Here is a 23655-nt window from a genome sequence, read left to right on the forward strand (position 1 = left end):
AGACACTGAGCCCTCAATCAGCAGTTCCCAACCTAGAAGGATGTAAGCTACCTGTTCTGCCACAACAGTGCAGACCACAAACCCTCTCAGTGCAAAACAACTGGTCCGAAGCCCAAGTGTTTAAACCAAAAGGCTTAGAATGGGTTACACCAAGCAGTAATAAATACAATTGAGTATTTTTAAGATGATGCAAAAGTAAAATGAAGTAGGTAGAAACACAAGTACAGTAAAAGCAGATAAAATTTTTTTTTTTTTTTATCTGAACAAGTGCTGAGATCAAAGAAACAGATTTGAGTGCTGAAACTAGAAAACTGGCTAGTTATAAGAAAAAAAAACAAGCTAGAAGGCTTCCCTCAAACACAGAAGGGCTTGGGGGCTCAGAAGCCTACAAATAGTCTATACCACTTAACAGGAAAGGCAGGAAATAAGCAATATTACATAAATTATTCAATTCTTTTTTGTTTTTTTTTTCCTTTCAAACAAGAAACATCTTCATTAAACTATCACTTACTACATAGGAAATCATACATTTATATAAATGAAATTATACAACGACCCCCCATTAATATTCCAAAACGTGCACGCTGATTGGTCAGCATGCACGTTGTAAATCAAAATCTTATACTAATGGTAATAGGTCTGGTCACCCGGACTTTTTCCATTAGTACAAGTCTTTTTTTTTTTTTGGATACCAATGGAGAACAGAAGAGCTCCGTTGCTGTTATCTCGCAATGTTAAATGAGTTTAAAATAGCGAGATATCTTAAAAGCATCGGAGATCTTCCTTTCTCTGTTGCTTTTTTAAAAGCTGTCTCGCTATGTTAAACTCTTTTAACATAGCAAGAAGTTTTTAAAAGCAACGGAGATCTTTCTTTGCTGTTGCTTCCACATACACAGTTCTGATGTACTGCGTAACCATACGCATGCGCAGTACATCAGAACTGCCGCAGAATACTGGACAGCTGCGGAAGGGCAGCAAGGAGGCATTATACAATGCCATTATTTAAGAAAAGTAAGTATTTTTTTTCTTAAATAATGTCGTATAATAGCAATAACCCACTTCTGGGTGTGGGTAATGCTGGATTTACCCACACCCAGGCGTGGGTTATTGCTTAAATAAACCACACCAACACAGCTGTAGTCGCAGGCAGTTTGCATCACAGATCATACCGACACACACTCAGTTGCAATCATCACTTATAGTGTACCCAATCTTTCTCACTCAAAAATTACATAGCTCACTTAAGTCCTGTTACCTTTTAGGCCTCATTCCTCCCTTGTATGTGTTCCCACAGTTCCCATTTTTTCCTATGTAGTTTGCTCTTACCCTATTCTAAAGATCTCAATTCTAGTTATTTTAGTTGGTTTAGCTTTTGATTTCCATTTTCTAGTAATTGCTTTTTTGGCAGCCGCCATTATTAGACACTGAAAGGCCTTACCACATCTAGGCAATTCCGATTTTGTCTCATAGCTCAGAAAAAATCATCTCCCTCATCAGACAACTCTGCCCACCCAGCATCTCCGACCGTGCATCCTGCAGGGAATCCCTAGTCTGCCAACTCACCGCACTCCCAGAAAATATGTTCCCAATTACTTCTTTCTTTCCCTTCACACCTCCGTCATTTGCTGTCTACCTGAAGGAAAAGTTCTCTGGAGTCTACTTGGGCTATAAAAATATCTGTAAACATTACATTAATGTTGAAAGTTACACCTGTAAACAGCCAGCGGATGTGATCAAGCTAATTGATTAATGCAGTTGTACCCTAATTAATTATTTAAACATGCGCATTGGTAGTGTCAGTGTTTGTCTGAAGAAGATCGGATATCTATCCGAACGAAAAACGCTTAGTGTGTTTCACATTTATTGTTTTTAAAGTGTGTAAAGTACCTCTTGTAGTAGACAGCATGGTTCATAAAGAGACTTTGCCAGTGAAAACATTAGCAATCTTTCAAAGAAAAGTGCTTCAGATACAGAAAAGCACAGGAATTGACTATGGTTCAAGTCAAAAGTTCTCCTGATTCTTCTAAGTCAAGTGTTGGGAGAGGAAGATGATAGGTTCATAGATTAGTACTAGGCTAATTACCCTTGTGAGCCATTTTAAGCCTAGCCAATTACCCCATGTGAGAATCAAACCCTGCACCTTCTGTCTTTAAGGTAAACGCCTTAACCATTTCACCAACCTCCCACCCATGATCAGGAAAAACACCAACATTGAAATTGAAGAATAAATGCGAGATTATAAAGCATCAGTCACATTTGTAAAATATGGCTTTGCAAATAAAAGTGGCTGAGAAGACCAGACTTTTGACTTTCTTTAATTATGGGTGAATTATAAGAGTATACCCCACATTGTCTTTTATACTGTGGTGGTGCTGCTGCGATAGCGTTGTCGCCTCATAGCAAGACGTTGTCCCATTCGATTCTCAGCTAGAGCGTCTTCTGTGTGGAGGCATACGTGAATGGGGCGTGCCTTCGTCGAAGGTTGTGCGTCAGGGCTGGTAACCCGGTACGTAAAAATCCACTACCAACCATTAGCGGACTGGAGTTCTGCTGTGGCGACCCCTAACCGGGAAAAGCCGAAAGACACAAACAAAAACCCCACATTGTGTTTTATGTTCTGAAGGACACTAAAGGGAGAAAGTAACTGCAAATAAAACCCTTTTTGTTGTTAGTATAAAACATTTCATGATGTAAACTACATGCTGTATTGTAAAGTAGCTTGCATAGTGTGCAGTCGAGAGCATTTTAAATGTTTGGGGACAATCTTTTCAGTGACTGTATCTGTTAAATATATTAAACGAGTACTTTTTTAGTTGTAAGAAATAAAGGGTTTACAGTGTAACAAGTGAAGAAAGGCTGAACAGAAGCAAGTTTAAATCAGTATAAGTGTTCTGATATGTGCAGGACTAAGATGATAGTTTCCCTTTTACAAGGGAGAATGTTTAGCTTAATGTCCATGGCTTAAGCTATAAGCAAGTTTTTTTTATTTTTTTGTAAGCAAACTGGTATGAAAAATAATACAACATGATGAAATCCACAAATAAAGCTAAGCTGATTGCATCTGTAAAGAAGTTGGTGTTTTTCATTAAATGTTCTCAATATGAGTCAAGAAGTCTGCAACTGAAGGCACTTAACAAGGGGAAATTATTACATTGTATTCTGATGTAAATTTACAAAGTTTTTGTCCTGCATCTGCAAGTTATTAGCCATTTTTTTCTCATTGCTGAAAACTATTGCATGGTGACACGCTGTCTGCAAGTTCAAGCAAGTAATCCTGAGAATTCTGCACATTCTTTGCTGAGGGAAATGCAGATTTAAAGGTATAATGACAAGCAGTTCAATCAAAAATAGTTTATAATTATGGGAAGTAAATTAGAGATCTGATGTCTATCTTCATTTTATCCTTGATAGATGGGTTCATTTCCGATCTCTGAACTGACTCTGCCGTTAGTGCAGTTCATGCCAGCCAAAAACTCTCAAGCTTCACCTCTACTCAGAATCCCTCTCTGTCAGTTACCTCCGCTCTCGTTTGCCACTTTCCGTAAACTGTCTCATTTAGCTACTACTCTTGAGCGTTTTTCTTTATATACCTTTCTATCTCATTTCCTCTCCTTCTTACACTTGGTGTATTTTTCTCAGTGTCATTGCTGATGCTTCTTTCCCCTTGTATTTTGATGTATTCCCAACTGTTATTGCTGATAGTTTCCCATCTATCTGTTGTAGTCTCCTTTCGCCCACTACACTCTTGTGTAAATCTTTATGGTCAACATTGATAGTTTTCCTTTCCTATTTTTTCCTTCTGTTCTAAAATATTAAAAACTACATCTTTTTGCTCTTGCCTTTCCTTTTTTGTGTGACATGAGGTTTGGCCAACGGATTTACCTGACTGTTTTTCCTTGTTGTCATGGGTGAGAAGGGTAAAAGCCCCTCTGGCTTTAAAAAATGCCAGAAGTTTGGCCATAAAATTTCCTCTTCTGATTTTCATTTATTGTGTGTGTATTGTTTTGGCCCCCACCATTTACAGGAAGATTGCAACATCTGCCATGCTTTCAGACCGCACATTAGTGGAAAGGCAGAATAAACTTATTTTAAAAGGACATCTCCCATCAGCCTTTCGCGAAGCCTTATCTGCTAGAGATAAAAGCCAAGACAGACATTTCTAAAACTCCTTCACTATCTGTTGAAAAATCTAAAAAAAGAAGTCTTTCGGCTCTGACTTCCTCGTCTGTTATGTAACCCAAGCAATTGAAGACCTCTGCTCTGACTGCTCCCGTGGAACCGAAGGTCTCTGCTGTTGATATTCCAGTGCTGACATGCATTCTGGCACCTTTCTCGATTTCAAGTTGTTAACATCAAAGGCCTTGGTACAGAAAATTACTGTTTTTCACCGGACAAAACTACCTTCTCTCCCTCTATTGACTCCTTTATTGGGGAGCTTCCAGAGCTATTCTTGCAGAGGCCTAAGTCCCCTTTCATGTCATCCGTCTGTTTCATCAAAAGCCTTTCAGAACTTGACGTGTAGAGGTTAGTGAATAAGATTTTATGGGCAGGAGGTCTTTCAGGCTACCCTTCAGTACTGACCCCTTCTGGTATTGGTACCGAGACGTTTTTTACACCATTAACTACTACTCCTCTAGCCTCCTTTGAGGTCTTAGAGTCCTCTGTCCTGGAACTCCTGGCACTGACTATACTGGCTCTGGAGTTGTTCACTTCTTCAGAGGTGGTGGATACCCTGAACTCTTCAGTTGTTTTTGAAACGGAGACCTCCCAGAGCCATAGATACCTTGCCGGTTCCGGGGAACAGAGCTCTACTCCAGGTTTGTTGGAGCTGTCGGTGCTCCTCGGAGCTTTGGCTCAAGTTAGTTTGGCTCTGGCTTCAGTCTTGTGGGTCAGGTCTTCAGAGTGTGGAGTAACTCTGGTTCCAAGTCAGTCTGCCCTGGTTTTGGGCTCCCTTCCCTCTTCAAAGGGGCTGGCCATCAAGGATATGCAGAGAGCCCTTTCTCTTAGAGATTCATTTGGCTCCTTCCCCTTCGGGACAGGTACCTCCCACTATTTGTTATTCTTACCGCCTCTCCACTGGGACAGAGGATGCTGAAGCCTCAAGTGGCACAGGTACTGTCGTCTTCTGATACCTGCCCGGACTATCCCCCTGAGGAGGTCCCCCAGAAGAAGTGCAAGAGGAAGCACTTGAACTCCCCCCCCCCCCCAGGAATCGGTCACCTAGGGCACAGATTTCGATGAGGGGGAAGGGTCCCAACAGTCCCCCCCCCCCGAGGATGTCTCATTTGAAGACTTCTTGGAAATTTTAAAAGAAGGGTGGCTGCAAGTCCCAAACCCCTTCCTCTGAGGTAGCTGTTTACCTGCAGGCTTTTGGCACCTGCCCATCTATCTCTTAGGTGACTCTGCCTGCTGATGAACTCATTCATTTGATTTTTCAGTAGATGTGGAAGGCTCCAGACACCATCGAGCCCATCCCTAGAAGGCCCGACGAGATTATTTCTGCTCTAGAAGACTAGTAGTTTTGGACTAAGGGTTTGGCTGTAGATGCCGTGGTCATAGTGGCAGCCACTTAAATGGAACTTGCCAAGGAGAGTTCTTCCACCCAATAGAGAGTCTCAGGCCATGGACAGATTTGGGAAGTGGGTGTATGCTTCACTGAACTTCGCCATGAGGCCTTTGAATTTTTTTGGCATTTTCACCAGACTCCAGTGGGATCTGATTAAGGAGTTGTCAGACACCCTGGCAGGAGCTGTATCTGAGGGAGTCTAAGAGGAGGTGGCTTTCCAGCTATCCACTCTGGAGTCTGTGTCAATTTGTCCATGAGGCTGATTGCTCATACAACCAAAGGGATATATAGAGCAGCAGGTACAGGTGTAGCCATAAGGAGACATGCTTGGGGTGCGCCTGTGTGGCTTTGTGAAATCATTCAAGTCTTCTTTCGTCAATACTCCTTTTGATGGAACATCCTTGTTTGGCTCTAAAGTAAGACTTTTTCCAGGTGTGAGAGACAGTAAGACCCTTTCTGCCATGGGCATATATTTCCACGCCCCCAAAGGTCCTTTTCTAAGAAACAGAGGAGTGGTAAAATGTGGTTCAAGAAATCCCATGAGCTTTTCCAAGATGCACATGGAGTGACTTCTCCTAGGGGCAGAGGAGGGGAAAAAAATGGAAGACGCCACCCTCGTGGCAGGGGGTGGTCTGCAAAACCAGAGCTTCAGGGATTATTTCCCAGGCAAGCCTTTTCAGTGTTCCTGAAGGGAAGTCTGATTAACTTCCTCTGGAAGCAGTTGGGGGATGCTTATTCTTGCACCTAACCGCCTGGCTAAACTTGACAAACTGTTCCTGGGTGCAACGGATTTTATCCAAAGATTATATCATTCCCTTTTCTCAACCTCCCCCAGTTCAAAAGAAAATCCCAGATATTTCACCCAATCAGAGCAATTAGAGGGATTCAACAGTGCAAGAAATCCAAAAACTGTTGGCCAAAAGAGTCATCCAAGAAGTCCTGTCAGACCAGAAAGGATCTGGAACCCACTTGAGATTCTTTAGTGTCAAAAAAGACAGAGGACCCGAGACCCATTTTGGATCTCAGTGTGCTGAACAAATCTGTTCTGCAAACAAAGTTCTGGATGGTCACGGTATGGTCTATTCTTCCCTTTCTGAAGAAAGATGACTGGATGTGCTCAACAGACCTTCAAGATGTGTAGTACCATATAAAAATGAACAAATGCTCCAGAAGGTTTCTCTGCTTTTAGCTAGGATCTAGTCATTACCAGTTTAGAGTACTGCCTTTTGGATTCACCACAGCTCCTAGGGTGTTCACCAAATGTATGGCAGTAGTAGCAGCTTACTTGAGACTGAAAAGATTTAGAGTGTTTCCCTACTTGGACGACTGACTTATAACCGTATCGGCCAAGCATCAATTTATAGTAGCCAGAGACTATACCCTCTGCCTGTGCCGATCTGGGGATTACCGTCAATCTAGAAAATCCACTTTTAACTGAGAGACAAAATTTGGAATTCATAGGGACAGTATTGAATACTCAATGATAGCATCTCTTCCCCCAGAACACCATCAGAGAGTAGTGGTTCAAGTTCAAAAGTTAATTCACATGGAGAAAGTTCCAGCACGATTAGTCTTACAAGCTCAAGGATCTATGGTAGCTTCCATAACTCTAGTTCCATTAGCCAGGTTACACATGAGAGTACTACAATGGCTACCAGCTTCCCAGTGGTCTGTCCTTCACTACCATCCAATGTCAGACCAGATCTTGATCACCAATCTTTGCAGAGTGGATCTTCTTTGGTGGATGCATTCTGAGCAGATTCTTCAAGGTCGTCCCTTTGTTTTTCCAGAGCCCAGTGCCGTAGTGACCTCTGACGCCTCCCACATGGGATACAGGGGGCATTATCTGGGTAAGACCAAGGCACTTGGTCCCCATTAGAGGCCAACTTGCATGTCAGTGTCCTGGAGATGAGTGGTGGTGCTTGTATTGCAGGCCTTTCAGACAGCTCTTCCTCGGGACTATTGCAGTTCAAACGGACAATATGTCAGTGGTTTAATACATCAACAAATGGAGGAACCAAGTCTTATCCCCTTTGTCGAGAAGCCATCAGAATGTGGCAGTGGATGACCCCATCCAACCTCTTTCTAACAGAAATCCACATTCCGAGGAGTTCCAACGTGATTACAGACAAACTGAGCAGATGTATCCTTCAGCCTCATGAGTGGTCTCTTAATCCAGAAGTGGCAAAAATGTTATTTCGTCATCGGGGTCAACCCCGCTGCGATCTTTTTGCATCTCCCCTAAACAGCAAATGCAGCAATTACTTTGCCCCGTTTCCCCCTCCGGGAAAGTCATCTGGGGATGCTCTCCTCCACGATTGCCCCCCCCCCCGGTCTATTGTATGCCTTTCCTCCTGTACCTCTTGTTCACCCAAACATTTTGAACCTCAAGCTGACTGCCTGGTTCTTTCCAATTTAACTAGTTGCCAGGCATCCTAATATCTCCTTTCCAATACGTCCAGTTCTTTTATCAGCTCATAAGCCATTTACTAGAAAATTATATTTAAGTGGGAGAGATTTACAATTTGGGCCCATGAAAAACAAATTGACCCCTTTACTGCTTCATTAGAGCAGGATTTAGACTTCTTAGCATCTCTCTTCAGTGCTGTTTTTTCTCCACCCACCATTGAACTACAACTGGCTGTGGTTTCTAATTTTCACAATGGTTTAGAAGAATATTCCTTAGCCTCTCACAGGCTTTGTAAATCATTCTTAAGAGGCACTGTTTTGCTAAAACCACCATATAAAGATTAAACTTCTCCTTGGAACTTGAATTTAATTCTATGGGTTGTAATACATTCCCATTTTGAACCCTCTGCAGAATGTGATCTGAAGTTTCTGTCTTGGAAGATGCTCTTTAGTGGCCATCACTTTGGCCAGGAGAATTTCAGAAATCCAGGCCTTATCTGAACCTCCTTACCTAGTCTTCTGTAAGGATGCTGTATCTTTAAGAACAAACCCCTTCTTCCTGCCCAAGGTAGCATCAGACACCAATATCAACCAGACTACTAATTTACTGGTCTTCTTCCCCAGTCATTCTAGCAAAGGAGAATATGCTCTGGATTTACTAGAAATTCATAGACAATTGTGTTTCTATATTCACAGAACAAAAATGATAAGGCAGTCAAGTCAACTGTTCTTCTGCAAAGTTGTTCAAGGCAGTCAGCAAGATTACCCTCTCTCAGTGGCTGAAATGTTGTATTTCTTTTATTTATGATAAAAACAAGTTAACCTTGCTTAAAACTGTCAAAGTACATTCTACAAGGTTGGTATCCACTTCAGCGGTCTTCCAATCTAGAGCTTCTATGGATGACATGTGCAGCAGCTATTTGGGCTTCTCCCCATACTTTTATTACTTATTACAAACTGGACCTGATCTCTGGGGGAAGATCATCCTTTGACTCGATGGTGCTCAGGAATATCCTTCTGTGAGTCCATCCAAGGTTTTTAGGTAGCTGGCAACAATGTCCTGTCTGTCAACGATAAAATGAAGATTGACAACATCAGAAAAAGGAGTTATGCACTCATCATAACATTCCATCTGTGCTGTTAGTCTTCATTTATTCTTGATCCCCCTCCTTCCCCATCCTCTCTTTGGTGGAACAGATCAGATATGCCTGAATTGTTATGCTGTCCAAATGCATGTGGATAAGGCCTCCATCTGCCTTACTTTCTGTATATGTATACATAGATGTATATACTTTTTCTTATGTTTACAAATTTTTTGCAACCTCTGTCTGAGGTAATTGAGAGAGGGCGATTCTGGGTAGAGATGAAACTAGAGAGGTTTTTGGCTGGAGCGAGCTGTAGTAATGGCCGAGTCGGTTCTGAGATTGGAAGTGAACCTGTCAAGAATAAATGAAGACCGACACACAGATGGGACATTCTTCTTTATAATAGCCACCCTAGCCAATTCAGTACTTTAATGCATTTAAATAATTTATTTTTATTTAAAGGTAACCAGTGCAATGTTTTATATTTACGTTTTCTATAAACGTGTACACTGTTTTTCACATCTGGGAGAGGAATAGAGATGAGAAAAGAACATGCTAACATGTTTTAGCATGGGTAGTTGTAGATTAGGTTATGTCTGTGGATGCAGCTTGGATTTGGGGCAGTTTCTGTCTGGAGGATTAAATTTCATTTTTTTTTTTAAAGGTACATAGTTTTGTACATTTATCCTAAGTTAATAGGAGATGGGGTATTTTAAAAATGTTTTTTAAGGGTTTTCAAAAAAAATCTTAAATGTGAAATAGGTTCAAGTGGGGATGAAAAGAAATAACTTTATAAAAGATCAGCCTGCCAAATATTAGTGTGGGCATGTAAGACAAAAGTTGAAAATACACATTGAAAAACAGTGTCATGTATAAGTGGGAACAATAGCTTTTTATCACAATGGCTACTCTGTCCATAGTATCTTCAAATGTAAGTGGCCTTACAGGTATAGACAAAAATGAGACTACTGAACTGGATTAAGAAACGGAGTACAAACAGCAGTACTGCAGGGAGACCCATTTGAAAAGAAATGAGCATGTGAATTTGGCAAAGAATTTCAGGATGGATATTCAACAGAATATCCTGGACAAAGGAAGAGTGGCGTAGTAATACTGATTGCTAGAGGGGTCCAGTAGTAATAAAAGGGTAGAAAAGATCATGGTAGATTTGTGGTAGTAGAGGGCTATTGGCAAGGAGGAGGATTAAGTCTGCATATATTGGTATTCACTAAAAACTGCTGTTATGGAGCTTAAGAATATTTTGCAAGAAATCCGGTTTCAGCAGAGAATATTGTAAGTGGAGACTATAACTTGATTTGCAATACTGAGGATAGTGTGTATCGGGGGACCTTAAAGGTGAAATATAACAGAATTTACCTATTCTTCCCCGAGGTACTGTTAACTGGACTCTACTGGACAGAAATTACAGTTCACAGGAACATGTGCATTTAATTGATAGCTTTGAGACGCATCCAATAAATATATTGGATTATGCACTGATAAAAACAAAGATAAAAATGCAGGGTAATGAAGTAAAAATGATGCACTGGCACCTTCTCAAAAAAAAAATAATTTAAGGAACGGGTAGTGAAAATTATTTGAGAGTTATTATGGAAGATAGAAATTTCTTCAGAAGGCATAGCTAGTGAGTTGGATAAAACAGAGTTTAACAAATAAGAGTAGAAATAAGAGAGAGAGATGATTAAGAAGTAATAGAAATTATGTAGAGGGGCTGACAAAGGTTGCAGATTGATAAATTGCACAGAACAGGAAGAGGAGAAATTTTGGAGTGCTGAAGAGAAAATAAGGAAGCACTTGGATAATATGCATGAGTTTCGAAAGATTGCTATTAAGCAACTATTTTTGATAACTCCAGAGCACAAAAAATGTTAACAAAATGACGGGCAAAAGAAGAAAGGGTATTTTCCAGACTTAGGGAGCCTATAACAAGGAAAAATGAGAGATCTAGAGATTTTGGAAATTTTATGAAAATGTTTGTAATGCAGAATAATGTGGAAACCAAAAGAGCACAAATTTATTTATTGGAAGTTGGTTTACCAGGATAGTCCATTGCGCCAAGAAGAACCCGTTTTCAATGGAGTCCTGTGGAGAAAAGCTCCAAAAACAAACAAAAAAATTACAAAAAATTAAAATAAAAGCTTTTGTTACAGAAAGTACAAAAGTGCTAGTAAAAACATTGAATTTAAACATACAATTTCTGAAACAAAAATAAGTTTTGGTTACATTAGCTGCAGAATAAAAACATTGCATTTAAAGAAACAATTTCTGAGATAAAACATCAGCATTGTAAATAGAGTAGTTATGTACACATGGAGTGCTTAAACAAAGGAACTTGGGCAGCTGTGTCCTCTTTCCCCAAATGTAAATATTATATATATAGGAACAGATGGTATTCCTGTGGAAGTAAGGAGGGAAGAAAGTGATAATATATCTGGAAGATTTTCTTTATTAATATTTTTAAAAGAAGTGCCAAGATCTCGGTAGAAAGCTGTAGTGGATTTATAAACCAAAGAGGGTAAAGACGTTTTTGACAGCTTCATATAGACCCCTTTCAGTTTTAAACAATAATTGTAAAATGTTTGTCTAAACTAGCTAAAAGAAGGGCAGAGATGTTGCAAAAATTGATAGATATAGATCATTTTGAATTTGTGGAGGGAGGCAGACATTTGACGACATTAATAAAACAATGATGATACAGAAGAAAGAAATGTCACTGTCAGTGGTGGGTCTTGATGCAGAGAAAACAGTCAACAGAGTTGGGATTTTGTATGTAGGACAGTTGAAGCATTTGCATTTCCTCTTACAATAATAAAGTTAATCAGGAAGATGTGTTGAGGATTGGAAACGAGAGTTAGTGGGAGGGTTCCTCTCTAATAGGCTGTGCTTAAACAAAGGAACTCTTTCCCCTTTATTTGCTTTATATTTAGAGACATTGACAAAGAAATTCAGGAATTTAACTGGTGTGGTAATCAAGAAAAGTTATATTTATTTGCAGATATTATTTTGTACTTGATAAATCCAGAAAAGGATACATCATTGTTGTGGAACATTTTGAGGCAGTTTTAAATTAACATAAAACAGAGGCTGTAGTCATAAATTATGTACCTACCCGCTCACAAATTGATTCAGCAATGACCATCTTTATGGGGACATACGATAGAAGTATTTAGGAGTTTGGATTAAAAAGTTTTTTTTTTTTTTTTTTTATGGAAGTTGAGGACATATGAGAAGAGACTAAATTTGTGATATAAAAACTGAGAAACTGGAAGTTCTTGTGTGCTGTTGCTGGATGTGGATTGTACGATACAAGCAATGAAGAGAGGGTTTTAGCCCCAGGTCAGGCATATTTTTATCAACCAGATGAGAAGTTGTAGACAATAGAGTTGAAGGAATTTATCTGGGAGGGGAAGAGGGCTAAGCTAACTGAGGTTGAAGTACTGAATATTGTAAAAGAGAGAAAATTACTGGAAGAGGGATCTTTAGAAAAGGGAAGTTACAAATTGCACAGAAATAAATGTAATTTCTGGAAACAATACATGCAGAATAATGTTGAGGAGTAGTAGTGAGGTTTGAGGGAAGGCAGGAATAGCGCAATTTATGTAATGTTAGACTGAAAACACCTATGTATTGTATAATTTATGTAAATGGAAATATGTTAATATGGTTTGTGTTAATGTATGTGTGCCCATGTCTTAAATGGTAATCTAATAAATGTGTTAAAAAAAAAAAAAAAAAGTTACAGTAAGTAGCCGTTACATGTTCGTGTTTCACTGCTGCAGTCATTACACTTGGGTTATCCTGCCGTGTCCCGCAGTCGGCCAGAGTTCCAAAGTCTTGGTGTGGCATCAGTTGCTGTTGCCTCCTCCCTGACGTCAGTGCGTCAGGGGTATATAAGAAGCAGCCAACGCCATTTTCTTCAGTTTTTCTTGCCCCAGATGTTAGGTGCCCCCAAAAAGATAGGCAATACATATTGCTTACAAAACATGCAATAAGGTAAAAACAAAACGTTCAGTAACCAGCAAATACACCACATGGGTAGTAGAGTGTAGAAAGGAATAGATAAGACCCAGCTAAGAAAGAGGGGATGGCGGGTGGGTAACCAGGACTGCAGCAGTGAACACACTCAAACATCTACATTTATGGTAGGTACAAAACTGTGCTATGTTCATCGTGTTTCACTGCTGCAGTCATTACACTTGGGTTGAATCCCAAAGCTGAGTCAGGGTGGCTGGTTCTATAGAGGATTTGGTGTGGCTATGAGGCCCTGCAGCACTGCAGTGGCAAAGCCAGCTCTGGATCTAGAATAAAGAGGCAAGTGGTAATGCTTGGCAAAGGTGTGCACTGAACTCCAAGTTGCATCTTCCAAAATGTCTTTGGTAGGTACTCCTCTAAGGTAGGCAGTAGAAGTGGCAGTTGCCCTGGTGGAATGTGGTCTAATGTTAGATGGTACAGGTTTCCCATGCTGTGTGTAGCCATCCACTGTGAAATGGTCTGCTTTGAAATGGCCTTTCCCTGTGATCCTGCAGCATATGATACAAACAATTGTTCAGTTTTTCTGAAAGCTTTTGTTTTGTCCAAGTAGAAATTGCCTAGTAATTGCCCGTAATACCAAAGTGTAATGACTGCAGCAGTGAAGACACTCTAACATCTACATTTATGGTAGGTACAAAACTGTACTTTTTGTTTTCTACACTTTTACACATATGCTGCTTAAAAAAACAGGATAGAAAGCTTTTATTTATTTGTGTATTTAGTAGAACTTTTTAGCAATACTCCTACCAAGAAGTGTATTACCATGCATGTAGCTGGATGGCTACCAGATTATGCACTAGTATTGCCTTGGAGTTGGTTGTTTGTGTTCCCCTCTGACACATTGAACATAAAAAGTTGTAATTTTTCTGGAATGATTTTAACTGGATATTTGTAATAACCTTGGAATTAGAGCCCATTTAGACTTCACAGCTGTGAAACGGACTTATAAACCCCATATGTGTTTTTTTATTCTCCATATATGTTTGAGTAAGTGTGGGACTTTGCTTGCATTTGTTTCTGCTGGGATTTCTTTCCAATTATATCATATTTTTTGTTACAGCTTAAGCTGGAAGAGGATATGAGTTGTGAACCAGGTGAAACATCGCTGACACAAAGCTGGCAAAGCAGTAGTCCAGTGGAAGAGCGAGTCCACTACAGTGATTATTCTAGCCCTACAACATGCCCAGATTTCGAGTGAAATGGCTTGCATCTTGTACTTTGGGTATAGTGAATACTCTGTTCCACCAGAAGTACAGAGACCATTGTTTGTACTCCACTGTCATGTTACTGAAGCAGCTTTCAGTTACCACCAATATCCTTACATTATTTTGCAGTAGGATCTGTGGAGTGAGTGGTCCTGTCAGGGGAAGTGGTGGGATATCCTCTGTGGGGTGTTTATAGCTGTATCACTTTGTCACTGGAGGACTAGTAATGTGGCAGGTGTTAATGTAATGAGAACAGAACATAGTAGACTCTTCTGCTGGCTGGGCATAAGCATATGTTCTGTCATGCATTTTAAAGTGTTGGGCTGTTGTAAATATACTGGACACAGGTGCAGATGATTGTATAATGGCAAGGAGATCTACAAACCAAAATGCAAATAGCAGCATTAGAATTCAGTTGTATTGTGGTATATAATTTTGACAGTTTGTAGTTGGTCATTTTCTGCATGATAAAAGTGCAGCAAGGGTAAATATTGTTCCACAATGCACTTTCTATGACAATGATTAAGATAACCGAAAACTGGATTTGGGGCTGCCATTCAATAATAAACTTCCACGCAATGTTTTTATTTCCTTCTCCGCCATTCTTCATGCACTGGCTCATTCAAGTGTGGATGTTCATTATTTGCATGGGTGTATCTGAAAAGGCATTTTTCTGTCTGGACTTGGACCCTACAATTGGTTAGTACAATTCTGCTGGTCAGGGCAGTATTGCTTTTTTCAGGAGTACTGTGATGGATTTATGCATGTGGCTATAGGGCATCTGCCATCCCCCTTCCTCTGTGAGTTTACTTTCTTGGCTATTCCAGTCATACTTTGAACAGGGAGTCAGTTGGCAAAGAAATAAGAATTAATAAACTCTGTAAGTATAGTCAAATGTCAGTGCAGTGCTGTTAAAGCATTTTTTCAGAGCATTTTGGGCACCTTAAACAATTGCTATACTTTTTGTCCTGTCTGTGGGGTCACTATACTTAAGAGTAAGAGGAATACTGCTGTCCTTTTAAATAGTTGAGATGAGCTGTCCCATGGACCCCTAAACCCTGTTTACCTAGTCATCCTGTTTGAATGTGTCACTCAATAGTAGAAAAGCTGTCCCTTTAACACTGTCATTGCTTAGTAAGCTGGGAAGAACTGCATTTCAGAATTTCTAGCACTGCAAGCAGAACACTGTTTACTCTACTGAGTTTATTAATTGTTTTTTAGTCTGATTCTCTAAATAGAAGTCAGAGAAATATAGCCAAGAGACCATTGTCTGCTGTGGTGACCCCTAACGAGGAAAAGCTGAAAGGAGAAGTAAAATATAGCCAAGGCTTATTTCAATGAAATATGCATATTTCCTTTTGCTTTCACTGTCATTTTAGATGTGCACACTTTGTTACTGCTTTATGACTTGTATAGCCTAGTGTACTTGCATGACATGTCTGTACACTGACTCCCTGTTAAAAGTACAAGACCTGTAATTGTGAGTCCAAGGACATAAAAAACAAAGCAGGATAGCAGACGGGAGGAAATTGGCATAATGGTTAAGGCGTTTGCCTTACAGACACAAGGTGCAGGGTTTGATTTTTCACAGGGGGTTATTGAGTAGGCTTAAAATGGCCCACAAGGGCATTTAGCCTAGTACTAATCGATGCCAATATTTGGTACAATGCTGTTAAAGCATTTTTGCAGAGTACTTTGTCCCCATCCCAAACCACTGCTGGACTGTTGATGAGGTCACTGTACTTTAAATTAAGCAGAATACCGTTAAGTACCACACAGCCTCAAGCTTGGTATATATATTCCACATGTTGACATTAATTGTGCTGTCCTGAGTATTTCATTTATGGCCTTTGAAATATCAACAAGAAAAAATGTGCCTTGTTGCTGTGCTTTTAACAACTGTCACCTTGGCATGTCTTTCTCCTGGTAGGCAGTTTGTTCCTTGTTAAAGTAATTCCTCTGAAGTGGTTTATTGATTGATTGACATTTGTTGACCAGGGAAGTCCACTCGGTCAAAATAACCCATTTTCAGTGGCGGCCCGGGGGAAAAGCTCCACAAATACTTTACAATAGGAAAAAGCATACACTAACATTATAATGAAAAATGACATATGATAATCACAATAATACAAGCATTTACAATGTAATAAAGGTCATGAATTATGGTAATAGTTACAGTAAAGACATTTTAGATAACAAAGCATAAAATTAGAAGTGCAATCAGCAAGAAGCAAAAACAGATCTATTTCCTAGCTCTTTGATTAGAATTATATTTGAAAAAAGTAGCAGTGTTGTGTAGAGAGAGGTAGAAGGGGTTATGGTGAATTGAAACTGGTTGTACAAGAATAGGTGAGGTTATTTATATAATGTTTTTTTAGAGTGGATTTAAAGGCTTTTAGTGAGTGAAGTTGAGTGATGTGTGTGGGAACAGCATTCCATAGTTTAGCAATGCTGTAGGAGTACAGCCACTCACCAACTCTTTTATTAGCTTTGGTTACATTTAAGAGATGTTTAGTGGGTCTAAGTAAAAGCAACCTCCTATCTACATCCCAGTATGGCTTTAGGCCTTCCCATAGCACCACCACAGCACTGCTCTCATTTTCCAACATTGTGAATCTACAAAGAAACAAAGGTCTGTTTGTATCCTCCATATTCCTTGATTTATCCAAAGCCTTCGATATGGTTAACCACAGTATGCTCCTAAAAACCCTACCTACCGTGAACATCAGCTCCTCTACCATATCCTGGTTCTGTAACTATTTATCAAACTGGCAACAGGCAGTCCTATGGAAGAAACAGTTGTCCCCCCTACTACCAGTAGCCATAGGTGTCCCTCAAGGGTCCATCCTTGGCCCCTTGCTATTTTCACTATTCACTAACCAGATAGTAGCATCCTCACCTTCGGCGTCTATAGTACAATATGCAGATTACACCACTGTTATATTTGCCGCACCCACCTTGATGGAACTAAAAACCATCACCCAAAATAACTTTTCCCTAGCAGAAGAATGGTTCACCAACATCAAACTTGTACTTAATCCAAAGAAAACCAAAATTATTATCTTTAGTCCTGGAAGGTCTCCTCCTGTATACAGTAACTTTGACATAAAATCCAAAGATAATACACTAATCACCCCAACAACTCACACAAAGCTATTAGGAGTTGAAATTGATAATAACCTGAAGTACGACAGACATATTGCCCAAACAATCAAGAAGGTCAACAAAAAGATCAGCCTCCTTTATAGGAACAAACCGTTTGTCTAAAAATACAAAAGCCATGATTGCAAGAACCCATCTACTATCCATCCTCATGTATGCCTCCCCCATCCTGACTAACCTTCATAGCTCAGAACTAACCAAGATGGAATCTTGCTACAACAAGATTGCAAAGTTTGCTACTGAAGCCAACTGTAGGTCTCATCACTGTTTGGCCCTCAAGCAGCTGAACTGGCTTGAGTTCCCTCAACTCCTCCTCCTCAATCAACTCACAATTGCTCACAAGCTCTACCACCACCCTGAAAATAACCCTGCCCTTCATCAACTTATTCACCCCCTACACCCCATCCAGAACCTTAAGATACACTTATCAGAACCACATAAATGTCATTAAATACAGAAATGAGACAGGCAAATCCCTCTCTGCCTGCTCTGTTGCCAGAATCTGGAATACATTCCCAACCCACATAACCTCCACAACTTCTACCTCCCAATTTAAAAGACTTCTCAAAACCCACCACACAACAAACTGGCTCTGCCCATGTCACCCCCCAAGTTAAGCCAGAACTGTTCTCTATTGCTGGGATCCCCTAACAAATAAAAGTTAGCTCACCACCACCCTATATCTGCAGTATACCCTAGATCTAGGCCCCTGCCCAGAATGCTGCTAATCTTGTTCTACTAAACTCTTCCTGTATGTTCTGCTCAATGTCTTGCTTCTTCCTGTATGTTCTACTGGAAATTATTGCTGTGTGTTAATGAGAAACTGCTATAGTAGGAAATCTCTGACTTTTGAAATATATTGTATTTTTAACTTTCTCCCAGTGCGCATTCTGTTATATTACAAAATGTGTGACTCTCTGGGCCTCCACTGAAAATGGGCCTGTCTCCAGTTGGACTTTCCCGGTAAACAAATGTAAAATAAAATAAATAAAATAATAAATATGGTTGAATAGAATGGAGTGCAGGGCAGTTATTTGATTTAATAATAAGTTGTGGGTTGTGGTAAGTTTTGTGTGTAGTGAAGGTATTGGGGGAATTCTACTCAATTAATTAAGAAATAGTTTGACAGTGATGTGAGCGGTTCGGCAGGCCAAAGGAAAATTTAGCTATTTTATAATAAGTCCAAAGAAGAGAGTTCTGTGCTACACTAAAGTCCAGCCAAACGAAGCAAACAGAAGAATATCCAAAAAACGCGGCAGGACACTGCTATGTCTTCAAAATTTATTAAAACCACAAAAAATACAAACAAGATGAGCGCTTTCGGGTAACGACCCTTCTTCAGATAAAACACTCAATACAACCAAATCATTTTAAAAAGAGCATTAACCAATGACAAACTAATAAAAAGCCTGCCTACTCTTAAGGGCTGGTTTCAGGGGTATTACATCATTCAATCCTGGGCTCCTATGGGCCATCAGCTCTATAATCCATCTGGATTCAGCAGCTTCAGTTACCTGTTTAATATCCCCTCCTCTATTATTTAGTTTTATCCTCATGTATGCCTCCCCCATGGCCCTAAACCTAAAACTATGTGTAGGATGTACCTTTATGTGTCTATACAGGGCATTATGTTCATCACTATTCCTAATGGAAGAAAGATGCTGTAAAACCCTCACTTTAAGTATATTATTAGTTTTCCCTACATAAAAACAGGGGCAGAACAAACACTCAGTCAGGTATACTATATCTGTGGTTCTGCAAGTAGCCCTCCCCTTCAAATAAAAGGTCCTACCAGTCACAGGATGTTTAAATGATGTCTCCTTATTAATGTAACTGCATGCTTTACAAATCCCACAAGGTACAGTACCTGCTGTTCTCTTAACAGGCTTGTTCCTTGTAACGGTCTTCTCCCCGCATAACAAATCCTTCAAATTTTTATTTCTCCTGTACCTAAAACTTGGACTACTTCCTACTATTTCCCTTAAACCAGTATCACTGGTCAAGATGTTCCAGTTCCTGTGTATGATACCACAGACATCTCTAATGTTGCTACTATAAGTCAACATTAGCTTCAAGCCTCCTTGTGTCTGGCTGTTAACATTAGAACTAGTTTGTTCTCCTCGAGTCCGTCTGAGCCAAGGTTTATACCTATTTTGCCTAAGACACTTACTTCCATCCACTATCCTGTTGACCTAACCATTATCATATCCCCTTACTCGAAAACAATCCTTAAGTTTAACCATTTCATCCTCAAATTGTGTATCAATCATACTAATCCTGTAAGTTCTACTAACCTGCCCCTGTATGATACTGGGAAAAGTAAAGCGGGGGTGCATACTGTCAAAAGACAGCAGAGTATTTTTCCAACAATCCTTCCTGTGTAAACGCGAGGAAAATCCCCCTCCCGTCTGCATTACACACACATCCAAAAAATCCAATGTGGTATAAGAGCTAGTAACAGTGAACCTCAAGAAAGTCGTGGTAGAGTGTAGATACGTAACAAAAGTCTCTAATAAACTACAGTCCCCTCTCCACAAAATAAAAATATCATCTACAAAACGTACGTACATTCTAATATATTGCATCCACCTCTCATCCCCTAAAACAAAGGCTTTCTCCCAATGGGAGAGAACAAGGTTGGCATACGTGTTTGCGCAGGGGGTCCCCATCGCAACCCCCTGTGCTTGTCTGTACACGGAGTGTGCCCCCATGAACACATTGTTTTCCAATACCAGGGCCAACATCTCCTTGATGAGATCGATCTTAACTTCAGTTACCCCCAAACCCTTCAAAAGATGTTCTTCGTCTTCCCTTGCTGCAGTCCTGACAATTGGGTATAGTCCGCGTCCCAGTCGGCCCGAATACCAGAGTATAAGGCTGACGTCGGTCATGGCGCTTAGACTGACGCGTCAATGCGTCAGGGTACTAATGCGCATGACCGGCGTCATTCCTCAGTCTTTTTGCGCATGGTCCGATGCAGAAGCAATTTTCGCGAGTGCAGGTTGGCGTTCTGAGATTTTCGAAACCGGAGTTTCAGACCGAATACAGAGTTGGCTAAGTAACCCGTTGGGAACATTTTGGTTTTCTTGCCTCAGTATTTAACGGATGTCAGAAAAGTGAATAACTGTATTTCTTGTGGGAAGCAGATGCATAGGGATTATCATACATTGTGTATACCTTGTTTAGGGCCTGAGCAACGACGTTGTTGGTTGCCGCTCTTGTGCTGGATTTAACAAGCACTATTAAGAGGGGGCTTGTTTGTGCTAGGTTAGTGTTTGTGAAGCGTTGCAATTACACTATGCCGTCCGGATGCTCCGCTTCATCTAAGAAGCGCAAGGACAAAACAGTGAAGTCTAGGGGTGAGGAACCGGCAGTCGGACGTCGGTCCTTTAGAAGGCTCAGGGAGCCAGAGGTTTTGCCAGGTGTCTCTATGGAGTCTCAGGCAGATACTTTACTGTTACAGGATGTGCCCTCTCAGGAGGTAGGCCAGGCTGAGGGGGCTTCTCAGGTAACTGTTCTTCCCTCTCTTCCCAAGGTAGTTAGGGCCTCTCCTTCTGTTGCCAAAGCTTCTTTTAGAGGAAGGCCAAGTTCAGCTTCTGTAGGCTTCTCCTAGCATTTGGGCTCTGTGCCTAAGAAACATATGCTTAAAATGGCAGAAGATTTGATTACTCTGATTAGAGGTTCTATGCCCCACCTGATAAGAGGCCTAGGGTGGAACAGGAGTTTGATAGTTTTGAACAGTGTTCACAGGCTTCAGAGTCTTCTGTGGAAGACTTGCAAGAGTTTCCTACTTATTCTGATTCTGATGTGGATGATTCCACCTTCAGCTTCTCCTCTGAGGATTTTTCATTTTCAGAGACTCTTCACTCCATGAGGGAGCACTTTAAATGGGAAGGCCAAGATTACTCTGACTCCAGAAAAGGCTTAGGAATTCTTGTTTTGCCCCAGCATAGGCCCTTAGCTATTCCTCCTGTGTTGAATGTGGTGGAGGATGTTTTGCAGAGGCTTCTCTGAACCCTGATTCCTTGCCTCCTGCTCCTGTTAAGCCTGATAGGTATTATAGGGTGCAAGCTCATAAGTATTTGTTTAAGAGTCCCAGGCGGACCCAGAAACTGTTTCTCAGGGGCCTAAAGGTGTTAAAGCTTCTGTGGTTAAAATCCTGTACCCTCTGATAAAGAGGCAAGGGCTTTGGATAGGTGGGGTAAGAAAGTATACTTCTTCCACTCTAGCCATGAGGGCGTTGAATTGTCAATTTCATATGCTGAAATATCAGAATTATCTCCTTTCACAATTGAAATCTAAGGTGGATGCTTTGCCGGAAGGTATTGAGTGTAAAGAATTGCTGGATTTGGTTCATGTGTGAACAAGTGGGTAAGCATTCTTTGCAGTGTGGTTTTGATGCTGTTCAGGCCTCCTCGAGGGTGGCTGCTACTAGTTCTGTTCTTCGCAGACATGCATGGTTGAAGGATCAGAATTTAGCTGAGCATGTTAAGACCAGGATTTTGGATGCTCCTTTACAGTCTGATGTGTTGTTTGGACGCCTGTGGAAGCAGTTTTAAAAAATGGAGGACAAAGCTAAGTCTATGCAGACTGTTAAAGATTTTGCAGGTGCAGCCTCCGAGTTTAGTAGAAATTGGCCTAAGGGTGGACATATCCTGCTTATGGTTCCCAGTCTAGGGGTAGGTCTAGGCGTGGTAGGGGCAGGGCTCAAGGTTAGTTTAGGCCTAGATCAGACAGTTCACCTGCTCAGACTTCTGGTGAGGGCAGGGTCAGTCCTCGTACTTTCGTAGCAGAACCAATGACCTGCCTTTTCAGCTGCCAGTGGACTCTCGTCCTGGGCAGCCCTTTGGGAGGAAGATTGTCTCTTTTCAAAGAAAATTGGGATTTAATCACTCAAGACAGATGGGTGCTGGATATCATTCATCGGTACAGATTTTATTTCACAATGCCCCTTTCAAAGGCATGCCCGATGTTCCTCCTCCACAAAGAAAAGAGGCTCACAAGCAAGTTTCTCAGTTACTCCAGATAGGGGCTATTCAGCCAGTCCCTGTGTCAGAAAGGGGCTTCGGATTTTATTCTCGCCTGTTCCTAGTACCAAAGAAGGGGAACACGTGGAGACCAATTTTGGATTTATCTATCCTCAACACTTATCTGGAAATTCCCAAGTTCAAGATGTTGACGTTACAGCAACTGTTACCTCTGCTGGGCAAGGATCACTGGATGGTAACTTTGGATCTCAAGGAAGCTTACCTTCATGTGCCCATAAGGCTAAGTTGCAGAAAGTATCTGCGGTTTGAACTGGAGATTTTCATTATCAGTTCTCTGCATTGCCCTTTGGCTTATCTACGCCCAGAGTATTCACAAAGGTTCTGGCTCCAGTGATAGCTTACTTCAGGCTTCAAGGCATTCAAATTTATCCTTACTTGGACGACTGCCTGATTCTGGCTCAAGAAAAGGAACACCTTCTACAGCATCTGGAATATGTCATAGCAGTGCTAAGATGCCTAGGGTATTCTGTGAGCGAAATAAAGTCCAGTCTAGTACCCTCTCAAGACATGTGCTTTCTGGGTGTGAGACTGAATACAGCAGCAGATGGCCTTTAACCCGGACAAACAAAAGAGTCTGTCACTTTACTTCCATCAACTATCTCATCAGTCCGTGCTGACTGCAAGGACAGTCCTTCAAGCATTAGGGTTCATGGCATCTTGTATTCTGGTGCTTCCCAATGCCAAACTGCATATGAGGAAGCTGCAATGGTATCTCAAAATGTATGGACACAGCACTGCCAAGATTTGGACACTGTCATTCAAATAATACCTTGCCTTCAAAAGGAATTCTTGTGGTGGGCTCAGGAATGTCACCTAAACAAGGGACTCTGTGACCGACCAGAGGCGAGTCAGATTTTAACGACAGATGCCTCGGACACTGCTTGGGAGCTCATCTAAATGGAAAGTGGATACAAGACAAGTGGCCTGCCAGACTACAGCATCTACATATCAACATGAAGGAGATGTTAGCAGTCCAGTTGCATTGATGGCGTTCAAGGAGTTACTTCTTCCAGGGCAGGTGTTGATTCTGACAGACAACACAACTGTCATGTGGTACATCAACAAGCAGGGGGAACACATTCTTATCCTCTATGCAGGCAAGCAATGATTCTATGGGAGACTGCGTT

The 23655-nt window shown here is 40.9% G+C and overlaps 1 protein-coding gene across 4 annotated transcripts in view; it reads left to right on the top strand.

Annotated features, from left to right (window-relative positions):
* Positions 1-23655, top strand: part of TFPT (TCF3 fusion partner) — a 414773-nt gene that overhangs the window by 368490 nt on the left and 22628 nt on the right. For 2 of the 4 annotated variants that reach the window (XM_044079543.1, XM_044079556.1), the window contains exon 6: positions 14174-14905. In XM_044079543.1, the coding sequence (XP_043935478.1) occupies positions 14174-14311 (138 nt within the window). In that variant the 3' untranslated portion in view covers positions 14312-14905. Of the gene's footprint in view, positions 1-14173; positions 14906-22270; positions 22282-23655 lie in introns of those variants that run through there. The other 2 variants (XM_044079563.1, XM_044079549.1) reach the window with 2 other exon arrangements.

Source organism: Protopterus annectens, chromosome 1.part1, assembly GCF_019279795.1.
Source record: "Protopterus annectens isolate FY-2018-M chromosome 1.part1, PAN1.0, whole genome shotgun sequence".
Classification (NCBI taxonomy): Eukaryota; Metazoa; Chordata; order Ceratodontiformes; family Protopteridae; genus Protopterus; species Protopterus annectens.